Source organism: Apostichopus japonicus, chromosome 9 (assembly GCF_037975245.1).
Source record: "Apostichopus japonicus isolate 1M-3 chromosome 9, ASM3797524v1, whole genome shotgun sequence".
Taxonomy (NCBI): Eukaryota; Metazoa; Echinodermata; class Holothuroidea; order Aspidochirotida; family Stichopodidae; genus Apostichopus; species Apostichopus japonicus.
In genome coordinates, this window is record NC_092569.1 from 19,280,203 (window position 1) to 19,296,282 (window position 16,080).

A 16,080-nucleotide genomic window follows, 5' to 3' on the forward strand; every position below is an offset into this window, starting at 1 on the left:
TCGCTCCCATTAATGGATTCATAGATAGCTAGTATTATTATTACCAATATGTATCATTAAGAAGCTAATGCTTACATTTATTCTAAATAAACAAAAAACAAAAAAAAATTAGGTGGGAAGTCACATAGAATAATTTGCTCAATAATTTGTTTGTTAATTTGTCATACCTGTGACAATTATTTGCCTCAAGTTGAGATGAGAGGTAAAATAATTTGAGGTTTCACTTCTTTCACAGCGGGGGGAATGGTAACTATAAGGTTTGATGTATTTACCTCTAAAGTATGTACCAAGATAGTCAGAGATGGTCATCGTGAAGGAAAGATTGATTTTATCTTCTCTATAGGAAAGTTAAAACCATGAGATAAGTACAGTCATAAGTATTTACTAACATCTTTCTCATCCTTTGCTTCTGTCCAGATATTTACGTATTCCTTTGTAAAAACTCAGTGCTTCAAGTCGGTGTATAACAAGTAACAAAAATTCAAGCAATGCAGCATCGTTTGACAGCAGGTAGCAAAAAACATCTGTCCAAGTCCAATTGTATCATAATAAATCATATGGCCTACAGCAGGCTTTTATAAATAACCAGCAAAGAAATTAATGTTTTTATCTGTAATATCTCATACCAAATTATCAAACTAGAAGCCACTTTTTGCATCTCGTGTTGTGATTAAAAAATAACCTATTTAGACAGTGTTGATGTATGTTATGATTCATCCAGTTGTAGTATAATGAATGAAATTATAAATCAAATACTGGACTGACCTAGGTCAGTCCAGTATTTGATTTATAATTTCATTCACTATTTTGACAGTGTTAGAATGGGTGCTAAAAACGATGACTCGGCCATTCGTACAATTGCACAAGGTGACGATTTAGTTTGTGGGATTATGATGGGTGAACACTATAGAGGTGGAGTGCTGGAAACCATCTTCCAAAATACCCTAACCCCCCCCCCCCCCCCCAATCCTCTCTCATTTTAAGAATGCAACCAAATTAAATACTTTGTTTTTCTCTGATGGTCCTTTCTTGCTGTTACGACTATTATGACATCACAATCCCACCTCATTTTGTTCCCTTGTCACCACCTCCGAGATGATGGTATGCCATTGCTTAGAACTCTACCATCTGGTAGAGTCTTACCGGGTATCAACTGTATTAACCTACGTGCATTAAAATCAACCCTGCAAACTGTCATCTAGCTATCGATCAAAATGGTGATTATATCAGAAATTCAATGGTTGCGGATCACAATACAGCATGCTTTTACTTTAATCCATACATATCATGATTTACAATTATAAGTTACATTTGAAAACCAGCTAGCCGCCATCACTAGTCTTTGTGTGTTACGCATTCCAGGGAGTCTTAGACATACTATTTAAGATGTTTATTGGAGATATAGATATGTCTTAGGATGAGAGATTATTAATTTCAATTGCATTAAGTTTCTTTCTTTTTACCACCTTTCTTTTCGTTTCTTGTCACATTAAATTTCCTCTTAACACTGTCGATGTTCAAGACTTGTAAGAATTGTTAATATTTAATGTTTTAATTTTATGGCCGCTCATTCATAAATTTGTTTCAGTATATACAGACTTCCTGTAAGATCATTATTCTTCTTCTGGTGGTCTCTTTTTTTATTAGTCTTATTCTATGATTTTTTTCTTTTCTTTGTGATCTGAAGATATAAGTAAGATTGACAAGGCCAAATATATTTATGTTAACAAATAATTGGGAAATAAAGACAAAGAAGACAAAAAATAATAATCTTATAATCTTTTCTTTTCATATTTCCATGATATTTAACTCTTGATTATTTATACCATTTTGTCAAGACTATTGTCATAGTAAATCATTCTAATGGGGGGGGGGGGGGCATCAAAATGTGCCAGCTTCACAATTCTGCAGGTATTTGGGTAATACTGGGATTTGCAAACTCAACATGACTTGGAAAAGTTATCATTTAGTTGTTATCGTATGGACACCAGATCTTTCACTTGCATTACAACAAGAATATTAAAATCTCAAACCGAGATATTCCAGACTCCTTTGGCAATTCCATGCATCACTAAGACGTCTGTCCCATTGATTGAGATATTTGGACTTTTTTGGGGGAAGGGGGGGGGGTGGGCGGCGGCTTTGATACCCTATCAAGCATCACATACTACAGAACCAAAATACACCATATGAAAATGTGCATACAGTTACTGGAATTTCTTTGAAAAACCTGACCATAAAGGTTGTGGTACACCATATATGAAACCTCCCATGTCAAGTCAATCGAGTCCTCCCTCTACCGCCCCCCTCCCCTCCTTCTTATGTTCATTCTTCCACCACATGACAACATATTTGCAAAACAAATCTTGGTCAGTCAGTTTGAGCAGTGGTTCTCTTTAGCAAATGAGGGATTCATTTCCCAAACTCTCCCCCCTCTTTTCCCACAACTCATTCTCTGCTCATCAATTGATGCTTTCATGATTATAAAGCCCTGAGGATATGACAATCTTCCTAAGAGGATGATAATGTCTCATACAAAGCTTTAGAATCCACAGAAATTACGATCCATTATCTATGTATGAGCTGCTTGCATCTGCCTACATAGGTAGATACCCCCTCCCCCAATCGCTTTGATACAACAAACTATTTTATAACCAGCAAACAAACAATTGAGAACAGCAGTATGAGTATTCGAATAGAAGTCACTGCACGTGGTACAAGACCTTAACCACGAGTACTCAACCTTGGACTAGAATCCACCCTAGATATCCAAAATGCCCCTAATGAAGGGACTGAGTACAAATCCATCAGCACGAGTTCAAGTACATCAGGCAACTATGCTAGAATATGAGTTTCAATACAGCCTCCCCATTGGTCGAATCAGCTGACGACAAATCACCTGACCTAAATGACATGTTACAGTGCTCAGTACCACTTACAGAAAGATAAACAAAGATGACATACAAAGCTCTGACTAAACTCTTTACTCTGCTCCTCCGAACCCCTCTGCTGATGTGATTGGCCATTCTGATGCAATGCTACCGTTTTATCCACCCCTGCCTCTCAACAGAAATTATCCTTAACTTCTGAAACAGTTTTTTCATCAACTGATGATACCTTCTCTTCCGAGAGGTGACATTGCCTTCCTCGCAGAATAATTCGGCACTTGTGAGAGATCACCACTATTCATTCTAGGACCACTAAATGTCCTTTGACGACAGTTTTACTTCCCGTTGGAACTGACTCCCTATGTCATTAAAGTTTGGCAATGGAAGACCATAGCTGGGACGAGGGTCAGAGGTCATGTTACTTTCACACCCTGCATCTGAGTTATCCGGTTCATCATGATTTTCTTCTGTGTCTTTTCTTCCTCTTTGAACGCCTCCTTATTCGCTTTCTTCTCTATCCGCCTCATCTATGGATAAGAAAGGCAGTTCATGAAGTTGTCATGTGACGAAATTACTCGCTGCGGCTAGTACGACTAACGACGTTCTCACCAAGAATGCCATACATACAGCAGTGCTGCTAATGTAAGGAAATCAACTAGCTGGTCAGTAACCTACATAAACTTATGACCTCAAAGAAAGATAAATGCATACCGCAAAGGGGATTTTAGTTAAGAAAAAAACTTAAAATTCCCTGTCCATGTTCCCATCTCAGACCAAATTAAAAATCCACATATACCACCAACAACTTCAAAGGATCTTGGATGTGACATAATCATATCTGAACATTTAAAAAAGAAGTTACCAGCCAACCATGACATGACAACAGCCTGAGACATCACAACACAAACCCTCTGAGTTGTATTTATTTAGTCACAAAATAATAATAATCATAATAATAAGTAATATTTATATAGCGCATAATCAGCAAAGCTGCTCAAAGCGCTTTACAAATATAAAACCTAAAAACAAATAGTAACAAAAACCAAAATATTAAATATATAGAACCAATAAGGCAAAAACTGTAAAAGCCAAAAGCAACAATATAAAAGTCACCCGTGCTAAACGATACTAAAAAATTAAAATTATATCAAAAAAAAAGCCCAAAACCCTATAGTCCAAAACAAATTCAGAAGTAAGTAAATAGTAAAATAGATTAAATCGTAGTCAATGTTTAAATATAAATAAGTATGAGAAACTATAGTACAGTAAGACAATTATTGTAAAAGCCTAAAACAGATAGTAATAAACACCCAATACTAAACCATAAATGAAATGGTGACAAGTGAATGATTTAAGTGTCTCTACCAAGCACAATTTTTTCCCCTTCAAAATTAACTCAAAGACTGCTTTAGAACCTGGCAGTAAACCTAACAGTCTAGAACTATTAACAGATTCATTTCTTTCATCATCCTAACTAGTGATTTCTTCCTACCTTCCTCTCGATTTTGATTGCTTGTTTTCTGTCCTTCCTCTCCTCGACACTCTCCTTTTGTCCTTTCTTCCTATGAGGTAACACCAGAGGTAGCCTGTACTCCTCGAGTTCCTGCCTCTCTAACTGTTTCTTGGTAGGCCCTGGAGCAGGTAACACCCCTAATGGCATACCGGTCTTTGATGATAACCTGATGGTACCATCCTAGTATGAAAAGAATTGCCTAAAACTCAGTAACAACTTCTAAGTTAACCGGCAAACACCGGACACTTTCTCTTGTATAATTGTTACTGCATACAGTGCCAACCGGAGTATATCAAAAGTTGCAGATTTTACTTCATTATTTGGTATAAAAGTTACCTACTCTGGACAAATGTCTTAAATTGAAATTGGACTGAAGTATCACCAAGGCATTACAAAAATCTAAAAAATCAAGTCAAGGGGTTGCCCTGCATGAAACCTTAGTTATCTGAACCAGTGTTGGCATTAGGATGTGCGATTGCGGGATTCCTGCAATTTATCTAGCGGATCCCGCAAATGTACTTTCTCTTGGGGGGAATTTCCCGCAAAAATTTCTAGTACTACCTGTAACTTGTACCAATACTGCAGTTACAACACTTGCCAACAACAAGCCTGATATTATAAACTTTTGTTGATTTTTGTAATCTTTCATAAAGAATAAAACTGGCCTCTTTAGTGCAGCACCACACAGTGTGTATTGGTCACAATGGTTGACCATGTGTACTGCACTGTATGTACGCTAAATCTCAGTACAGGAATATGTACATATCTAACTACTAACACCATGAAATCCTACCCCCCCCCCAAAAAAAATGTGATGAGAAAGTGAAATAGTAATGAGAAGACAGATGAGCCAGAGAGAAGAGGCTGGGGGTGGGGTTAATTGCACTGTTCTCAAGAGTTCACGACTAGCTACAATTTTACGATTTACATCAGATTCTTCATAGAGGGCTCACCTGCACTTTGTCGGGTTTCTTCTTTCTGGGCCCGTCGTCTATGATCTTGGGGTGATTGTACAAGTTAGAATACGTGCTGAGGATCGACTCGCAGTCCCATTTTTCCTTCCTGCTTTCTTCAATTTCGATTCGATCTTTCTCCAAATCGTCGCTGGAATCGTCTCCATCTTCAGATTGTCTGTCCTTTCGATTAACCTCATCCGCTTCAGCTTTCTCTAAGACTCTGAATGAGAATATATCAAAACACAGAAAATTTAAGGGAAAAAGTTTTAAAAATTCCTGAGAAGAGAAGCAACTCTGTATAACATTTTAAACTTTTAAAGGAGAAATGGGATGTGGCATCAACACTTGTGTGTTTGGTTGAGAGATAAACTAACTTTCCTCCAATCACATTCTTTGTTTCAAAATTTACAAACACTAAGATCATTTCTATATAAAACACAATTTTCTCTGAATGAAAATTTCATTAGTGTATAACAGTGGCGTAGGAAGGTACTTTTGAGTGGGGAGGCTGAAGACTGATGGCCGGCCTGGGGGAGGGGTCTAACTGTAGTTACCAGGTGGCCTCAGATGCAATTTGGTGCAATATAGCACACTTCACACTTTATCATTTATTGAGAAATGAAAAAGGGGTTTTCTGACTTGCGAAGTGGGGGACGGAATGATACTTCCGCCCCCCCTATATTTTTCACTGGGGGGCTGGCGCCCCCCAGCCCCCCGGTTCCTACGCCCTTGGTGTATAACATACTTGGTCCATTCTATAACAAAATTCTCATTGCCCAGGCACATTTTCATATAATCATCAAACACATGAAAAAATGTATCAATGGCAATCCTCAAAGTTTCTGAATATTTTATCATCTTTCATCTTTTATCATCTTTCATTAGAAATGAACGTTGAATGGATATGCTAATGAGCAACGCTTTTCGTGGGTTTTCTTTATTTATGACTTTTCAATTCATTATTTGAATTACTAGAATTTCACAAGTTTTAGCCACTTGGCCATCCAAGTGTTTAAAAATATCTACTGGCTAACATCAAGTTCTCAGTGGCCCTCCTCTGAATTACAATGCACATCGGTTAGTGTACAGGCTATTGAGAGCAGGCCAATAATATCTGCTGATCATGAGCAGTATTATCAATACAAGACTTATGTGTGGAAACCATGTAGATTCTTTGAGCGACGACTGTTAACTGAATTACCTTGTGTTTAAAATGCTTATCGTCGACTGGCAGAAGATTGCTAGCCAGTGCCCTTCTTTTCATACTGGCAAACTAAACAAGGCCTATTCTTATATACCCATTATTGAAGAACTTCACAAACGGATCAGTAGGCTACCTGGTGAAGCCACATCATTATTTCATCTTCTCTTTCAATCCCCCGAGAACTTACAATCTCTTCCGTGAATCTTCAAATTCACTCATGACTTGCTTCAGTATTTCACTGTCATCGGGAACGAACCCTTCTATGTCATCGTGGTCTAGCGCCCCCATCTCCATGTCATCATACTCTTCAAATATCTACAGCAAGGGATCGGACATTAGAAGGAAAAACAAGAACAACTGCATGTGAAAGGCAGCCTTTACATATGCGGAATTCAGAAATGAAGTAATCCTGCCAGAGATTAATTGAAAACTACACCAAAAATAAAACAACAACATCGGTGGATTTCATTTTATTTCACAAAACATTTGGTCAAACAAAAAACAAGACAAAGGACCTGAAAGTAATTTGGTGACCTTGCAGAGACCAGCCTAGGGTACCTGCCTGCTTGTTAAACCCCACCCCCCCCCCCAATTTGGTGTACCTGTTCCAAGCTTGTCTTTCAACAAGTTCCATTATTTCAGCATCTCTTTGCTATTTTTTGGTACATCACGTATATCAATTCCTTGTCAGATCCACAATAACCTTCATCTCAAGTGACTTATTCCATGCTATCAAGTATTTTATTGACCAGCCAGTGTAAAGCCAAATGACTTGCGTTCCTTTTGCAAATTTAGCCAAGAGCACTGTATGCACGTTAACAACAAGTAGATTTTCAGAAACTTTGCTGGTAGCACAAGCTTGACTATCTTTCAAGGGTTAACCGAACAGCAAACTCAGTTATACAAGACGAAATAAAGTTACTAGTAGTCATAGTAGGACTTGTTGTCTTCATTGAAGGTATTATTAAATCAATGGCATAGCCAGTCCCCCGCTGTCATTTAATACTCCCTTCACTACCGAAACGTTCCCATTACTACCATTCTCTCCCACAACGGCAAAAACACCACCGATAATTACTTTAAAGAGTTCAAACAGACTTCCAAACAAATGAATGATTAACAACTTCTCCAAAAACAATACTTCTCCCCTACCTCCCCCTCCCCCCACGTAAAAAAGAACCTCTTGTAAACATCACCATCTTTACTGCAAACTGTTGGATAATATTTACAAGTTGTCTGTTTTACCTTTTCGAATCTGTCGTCCAAGAGCGTTAGACCGTCCGTTCTTCTGATGACGGACGAGCTGAGTGAATAATTTGTAAACCTGGTCTTAGTTTCCTCCTCCTCGTCATCAAAGTCCTCACATTCTCCTCCCGAGCTGAATTCGTCCTCGCTGCGGTCAGCATCGCTGTCCATTCTATAAAGTTAAAAGCGACCACCTCACTTTATCATGTATATTGTAATTGATCATGAGAAAAGTTACTTTAACTGTAGCTTTTGCTGCAGCGCTGATCATCTACCAGTCTTAAAGGAACCGTTCATTTTTATATCGAATTAAAGTAAAACTGTTAGCAAACTGCTTATCCACTAGAGAGCCTGTGAGAGAATGTGTTAAAGTAAGTTGGCCTGACGTTTCGATCCTAGCAGGATCTTCTTCAGAGGCTAAATGACAAGTAACAGTAACAGAAGGGACAAAAATACACACAGAATAGTGTCTACTAATCCCCTTACATATATCTCTTTGTGTTCAACATGCTCATTAACCTGTCTGTATTCTGTGTGTGTTTTTGTCCCTTCTGTTACTGTTACTTGTCACTAAGCCTCTGAAGAAGATCCTGCTAGGATGGAAATGTCAGACCAACTTACATATTACACATTTTTAAATCTGTCAACCTCAATGAATAATTAAAACAACACACCATCTCTCATTATCAAATGTAATTGTAATAGTGTAGTGTAAACATTGACACATTTCAGGCCATCTCAGTCTATCTGTCATTTTATGTTATTTCTGTTTGGCTATTTGAGGAGCTGACCTTCTGCTAATCCAGCCATTTTCGTGAATAAACCCCTTATATGAGCTGTTCAGTTCTAAATAGTTTAAGTAGTGTATAAATGATCTCTGTACTGATAAGGAAGATTCTGTAAAACATGCAAATTCAAGTCATCATTTTGAGGAAATTCTTGATTGAAATCTGACATCATGTTACTTCTTATCAGGTGCAAAAGAGAAGGAAGGTAACTAAAAACAAACCCATCTTCTCCGTCCACCCCTGGTGTCCCGCCTTGAGCCATCACTACGAAATCATCATCGAGAAGGTTCTCCGGATCGTCCATATCAAAATCTTCGTCCAACGCAGCAACGATATCTGGATCTAGATCTAATCTAGGACCTGAAGTAGAAAAAAAAGTCATACATCAGACTTGATTCCAAAAGTACCAGCCCGGGTTATTTTCCAACTGACCGAACCCCAACAACCTTTCAGAAAAGAAATCACACTATCACAAGTATGATTGCGGTAATCAAGAGACATTAATGTTATTTTAGGGGTCTTTATCACAGGTGGACAAAGTGCTGCATGTGGCCATTATGTGAATGACATGAGGATTTCAAAACCCTGCTAATGTCACCCTGCAAAAACCATCTTTTAGACTAAAGTATTTGTCCTACCAAAGATCAACTAATACAATGGAAACACTGAATGACCGACAGAATAAAACTGAACAGTTTTGAATTTTGTCAATAGGGTCTACATTGGGTTACTTGTGATCTATGAATGTCGAAACATAACAGATGGACATTTGCTTTGTAAAACGTTTTTATCATTTAGTTATCATAAACTGTAATTCCATTTCTGTAATTATCGGATACAAATTTCACCGTGGGCCGCAAGCTGGACTTCCAGCCTACCCCTGGCCTATATCTTAGACCCGGCATAGACTCCACAAAGAAAAAAGTTCATAATCTACTTAGAAAGGAAAGTACTTGAGGGAAAAATTGACAGTTCGGTTGTGAGAACATCAGACTCTGTATATAGTCTATGGCATGAACACATCTGATCATCAGAACTGATGAAACAGCAACATATACTGAAGTGACAAAACAACTACTAAATATTCAAAAACTTTAACAAGAAGAAAGCTCTTCAATGTGATTGTAAGGATCATGTTAACAAACACTAACTATCTACTGTAGAAAACAAATCAAGGAAAAGGAATTGGACTAGTATTACAATGAGACCGTCAGAACTGTTAAACAGCCACATATACACAAACAGTCTCTTCACAAATACTCCTGAATATTCAGGCATGGGGACATGTAGGGTTGCAAACACCCACTCCCTTTTCAATTTCTCAAAAACACTTAAAGTACTTGCTAATTTTGAGTATAGCCTTGTGTGTAGCCTTTAACAATATGTCTCAAAATACACAATTTCACATCTTAATTTTTATTTGTTTTCACTAGGAGGAACCCCAGTCCCCCCCCCCCCTTTCTCCAATATGAGAGCTGGCTTAAACAATCAAACCAACAATTCTGTGGCACAGCTACGGCACAACATCACACACACCAGAATCTTTCAGCTTTTGGGCAACAAATTTACTCACCGCTGATTGGTGCAGCTCTGTTCAAAAGTCCAATGTCTTCCTCTCTTGAAGATGCAAATATATTTGCTGGCAGCTGAATCTTGGCCTAAAAGGTGGGTAAGAAAAACCTTGTGGTTTATGACACTTAACGATTCCGGGAACAATTTATCCAGTTTCTCTTCTCAACAAACTATCCAAACAAATCGGCAACTTGCTATCCAAATGCAAAGATGCATAGCAGTTTTTACTATGTAGACACAGGAACCATAACATATCATTAGAGACAAAGGTCAGGGCATTCAAAACTGTTAAATGAAATTTAAAATCTAACTTATTCCCTGTAAGTAGAATCTTATTCTGTAAATAATCAGCATTTGGTATTGAATCACTTACAGTAATTGCAATATTTTCCTCATTATTCAAATTCTATCTCCCAGATTTTTTCCCAGATTTTATCCCAGATTTTATCTCCCAGATTTTTTATCTCCCAAATTTTATCTCCCACTCCGACACTATGCACAATAATTTTCGTTATCCCACTAGTTCCTAAGAAACCCCATTTTTCATACAAAACAAAGAAGACAATGTGATTTTCTTTTGGTTTTCCTTTGCAAAGAATGATAAGTTACTAAATTTATGGCAAGGGTAAATCTGAAAACATTTTGTCCCCTCCCAATAAATTAGTTGTTGTTCATAATGGGAAAGAGATGAAACTACTTCTGATGCTACCAATTCATTGCCAGCAGATCTAGTCAATCCTCCTCCCCCTTCCTCTACCCCACCCTGGAAAGTACCTGGCCGTGGGTACCCGAAACCTGACCCTTTGGCAAAACATTTCTCAAAAAAATAAAACTCAACCGTTGTAACGTTCTAACAAGGAAAAAACATCCACAACACTGTGTAAATTTGCTTTACTTTATAACATAAATTTACCAGTTTATGACTTTGCAAAATGATTTGTAGATGTGTGAGTATGAGTTGATATGTAAACCTGTTATTTCTAAAACTTAAAAATCATAAGATTAGGCATATATATTTGCCAGACTGACAGTGGTGGAGCTAGGGGTATTGGTCAGGGGGTGCGAGAATGGTCTGTAGGGGCGCTTTCGACACTATCTAAGCGGAGCGCCACCACAAGTTGGCGCGGAGCGTACAGAAATTTTTTGAGTAAAGATACTCCCTAGATCGCCGGAAATGACCCATTCCGGGCCTTGCTAATTTGTAGATGAACGAAGAATTAATAGGTGTCATCGCCATTTGTCATCGCCATTAAATTAAAGACCGCCGTTAGAGCAATTTGTCAGAAAATTACACCAACAAAATATGACAAATGTCGATAGGTAGATGAGAGCGCAATAAAAAAGTCAATATTCGCGAATAAGTAAAAGGTGGTAAAAAGCTGAAAAGGGCGCCCACCAGCAGCCCATTTGAGTCTGTCAGGGGGGCATCCGCCCCCCAGACTGTATGGACGCTCCGCCACTGCAGACTGACCTTTGACCTGTCCTCATCCAGAAACTGTACTTTAACATCTTGTTTAGGCCCCCTTGCTCCATCGCCAGCAGGAGCATCGGCCTGCCAAACTACATTTTCACTTTGTGCTTCTCGCAGATGCTGCGTATAGTCGTAGTCATCCTCAAAGAAAACACCGTACTTCCTCTGTTGCTCTTTGCGTTCCTCTTTACGTTCCTCATCATTTGTTTTCTAAAGGAAAAAAAGAACGGAATGAGATGAAGAAACATATTTACTCTACATGTTTGAGGGCAACAAACATAAATCTCATCTAATTAAGTGTGTTCCAAATCTTGAGTATTAAATGCTAAATCAAGAACAAAATATAAAACTAGAGTATGTAAAACTGATAGAACAAGTAAGTAGAATATGACAGAGTGTTTGCAGACAATGTACTGTCACTGTCGATTGCTTTTATAACAAGCAACTCTCTGCAATAAACCCTGGCCTAGAACTGCGATGATGCATCAAACTTCAGGACATCTCTCTGTTTGTTTTTTAAATGGTCAATCTGAATTCTTTGATTGTATTCTTTTTTGTTTTTATATTTTATAGTTCACATCCGTAGTTCAAGTTCTCCCAAATGTCATACGTCTGCAATCTAAGTCCCAGGTATTAATAAGCATATAAATCGTTCCAGGTACTTTGTCGTACCATCGATCAATTTCTAACCGGTTTGAAGTACAGTATTGTATGGCTTTAGATTTGTTTCGTAGTCTTCGTGGTCAGGTTAGTGGTCAGACAATATTCTGACCAATCGCCACTTTAATGTTCTGTGACATACAAATCAAAGTGCTCCCTTTACTGAATCCTAGCCAATTAGAGCTCATACTCCATGCCTGATTTTTTTGTAACCAATTATGTGATTTTACATTTGGATTTCTCTTGAGCGGTGACTGGGAGTTCAGTCCTAGGTCACCTGTTCATGTACTGTCTGTCATCATATAGCTGTGTTGGTAGGCCTACTTACCAGTGCACTTCTTTCAAGCATTGAACATCTTCATTGCATAAATCATTTTGACTAAGTACTGGAGCTCTCAAAAGATATGTCGATTTTTATATCAATGAAATGTTTTAATATTTACATCTGACTACTCAAATGTGGAGGCCAGTAAGCCTTTAAATTGCCAGTGACTGTGCACTTGACTCAACCAAGCCCGGAATCCTGTCCTTACAGTGCCAACAGTACTTATGGGTAAAATTGAAGTAGGCTTTATAAACATAAAAAACTGCTTGAAATGGAAATAAACCTTTTCTTCATTGAGATTGACAGCCTCTTGGAGGACAAACTTGGAACTCTCTTCATCTGCTTGTAGAGGATCTCTCTGACTACGATGTACCAAGTGAAATGTCACAGCATTTTTCTTGTCGATAAACTGTTGTCTCTTGTGACGACCCTGGAATGAAATGTAAGAAGGCAAATATATGTGAGGTTATATGTGGTAAGCCACTGTACAGTAGATAGTAGTTGCCTACAAGTTAGGCCTAATAAAGACCACATTCTGCACAAAATTTTCGAAGTCACATTTAATCCAAACATAAGAATATTGCATTAAAAAATCCTTAAGTATGTCAATTATGAGTCCATCATGCTTCTCTGTAATATGACACTTTGGCCCCTAGGCCTACCTGTTGTACATATATGTGGCATCTGCCTCTGCAGTGTTACTCTTCCTCTAGAGACAACATCATAACTACATAAACCTTGACTGATATCTCATACAAAATGTGTTGCAGCCTTTCACGTTTTGATTCTCGGCTACATTTAGATGGATCAATAACATTACATAGCCCAGACAGGTAAATAGAACTGAATAGACCCATGTTAAGAATAGGCCTGCGTTAAGTGTCCCTGTATTCTGCAGTTACTCCATTGTATTTTGTACAGACCATGAAATGAATGACAAAGGAAAGAAAATGTGTGTGAGCTGCCTACGTACGACATTTGATACAGTAGGACAATTACGTAAGTTAGAATATGGGTAACGGTAGGTTTAACTTAGGTTTGCCACTGTATCATTTGTACTACCAGTGTTAGTGTTACTACTAGTAGTGTCAGTACGAGTTACTGTAGGTGCCTTCGTAATCCCAAGGTTAGGCTACGGTCAACACTAACAATAGTTAGGCCAAAGCCTTAAGTCTTTCCTATACACACATGTCTTGACATACCATTGGCTTTTTATCACCCAATCTTCAAAAAGAAACAGTTGACGGATTAAACTGGTTTGATGCGAAATATGGGGTTTCACGTGTGCTACTGCTCTGTTACCCACGTAATATAGATATAGCCTATAGCCTACATGTGATAGTTCGGAAAGGCATAGAGGGTGTCCAAAAGAGGGTCGGCGACCATGGTCTTTTGTATGGAACGCCAAATAGATTGCAGCCTTCCTATGTTGCGAGTCCTGAAATCGACATAATTAATAATTGTGTCTAGTAAAATTAGCATTTGTACATTAATCGTCCTCTCATTGGAGCTCGAGGGAAAGAGTACTTGTAAAACGACCGATCGGGAGGCTCAAAACTATGGAACTGTTCCAACAACCTATAAAAACCTGATAAGACTTTATGAGTTTTCTTTTTAGTAAGTTGAGTAGTAAGTTGAGTCTCGTCTATCCGACATGCTCAGTGATTAACCTCCGCCACGTATCACGATCTTGCGCAATGTTTATTGCTTCTTCGAAATTGTTAATATTAATGTCCTTGAATTGCGATTTTATTTTTCCAAGCAATGTAGTCACGGGCCTTCCAACTGGTTTAGCAGTATGTCTCAGTGCTTCTCTTAAAGCAACCTTTGCTGGAGCGTCCTCTTGGAGTCTTGCTACATGACCGAAAAATCTCTGCAGTTTTAGTACGCTATATTGTAACAACTATAATTCCGTACTGTTGAAATATCCCACAATCTAACTGCGAGATATACATGATTGACTACCTGATATGCTAATCATAATTATCCAGGCTATTTAACCTTACCCTAAAGTGCAGTTGCTGCTCTGCCAGGAACATTAAAATTAATGTTTCTTGCTCAATTAAAAAAAATCTTGAATATTACGTTTGGTGTAATTTCAAATATTAGATCCGTTATACTATTGAAACGGTCGTGTTGTACCAGTATATAGATATGCTGACCGTTTGAACGATACCACGATACACTGGGAAATTCAGAGGGAAATTAATGCCATATCTAGTACATCATCTTTTGAAATTGAAACGTTGAAAAAACGGAACGAGCATACAGCAAAGAAATAGGTCCGTTCAATTTAACTTATTTTCTACGAGATCGTCTTAAATTAAACTGTTCTGCCATTCAAGTAAATGTTTTTTTTTATCGCCTATCGGGCGGGTAGTCCTGTTTTCAGTACTTATTCATTTTCACAGGGATTCAGTTTTTACCTTACTACACATGTTATTGTTTATACTTCATTAAGCAAGCCACCTTTGACTCTTCTTATCTTTCTCTCTGCTGCCTGCTTTTTGGTCAGATCAGTTTGAGCTTACTGTAACTTCATAGCAGCTCTGTTTTGAAAGGTCAGCAGGGGGCAAGTCAGGATGGAAGAGTTGTTGATAAACTTTTCTCCTTGACCACACATGTGGAGGGTCTCATGGTAATGGGAGATTCACACTTATTTCTTTTCTCAGAGACCTGTGTTGTTTTTCAGTATAGACATCATTCTGTTTTCAGCATTGTAGTAGGCAACACCGCATACGCCTTACATACCGTACACAGTTTCATTAGCTAACGTTTTCGACCTGGCTCAATTATAATCTGTAAGTTTTTCTCTTTGTCTTATTTGTTAGGTTAATTATTGTACAACCTTGCTTACCATGCACATGTCAGTTAATTGAGATTGTTAATTAGACATAATTAATCTATTTGTTTTCCAATTAAGAAGTATTTACCTTGATTGCAGGTTTGCACATATTTTGTTGTTTATTAAATATGGGCGACTCCATAACTATATATATTTACTTGTGACTTGAATAAGCTAATATTAATTTAGTTACACTTGTGTTTTAATTACCTTAACCCCTGTTCTACTATGTTTTTGCTTACATATTCATGTTCCTATCAGAGTTGCGTATTACTACGTTACGTAATTGCCGTTTGTTGAGATGGATTGTTGTTACTAATTAATCTTAATAGTTTTTGCTCATTTGATACTCTGTTTGTTCTTGAGTAAACTTTGTTATTCATTCTTCTTAAGACAAGTTAAGAGAATTAATTGAACCCCAGAGTTATTCGACTCTCATCCTTTTTGACACACATTATAGTTATTCAGTGTAAATTATTGTACTGTGGTGAGCTTCATTTTGGCCTATGGCAAGTTCGAAGTTCACCGTTATAATCTTTCATTTAAAACATTCATAGTGTTGTATTTAGCATCATTATTATTCAAGTTTATCATATCCTTTTATTTCAGTTTT

The 16,080-nt window shown here is 37.8% G+C and overlaps 1 protein-coding gene across 1 annotated transcript; it reads right to left on the minus strand.

Annotated features, from left to right (window-relative positions):
* Positions 1-1,032: 1,032 nt before the first annotated feature.
* On the minus strand, positions 1,033-13,987 carry LOC139974117 (protein LTV1 homolog). The gene is made up of 10 exons (XM_071981042.1): positions 13,825-13,987; positions 12,906-13,052; positions 11,638-11,847; positions 10,168-10,252; positions 8,816-8,954; positions 7,807-7,978; positions 6,749-6,876; positions 5,355-5,577; positions 4,381-4,581; positions 1,033-3,415 (listed from the first exon to the last, which is right to left on the minus strand). Exons 1-10 carry the CDS (start codon positions 13,825-13,827, stop codon positions 3,302-3,304), a joined length of 1,422 nt encoding a protein of 473 aa, XP_071837143.1. The 5' UTR covers positions 13,828-13,987; the 3' UTR covers positions 1,033-3,301.
* Between the last annotated feature and the right edge of the window lie 2,093 nt (positions 13,988-16,080).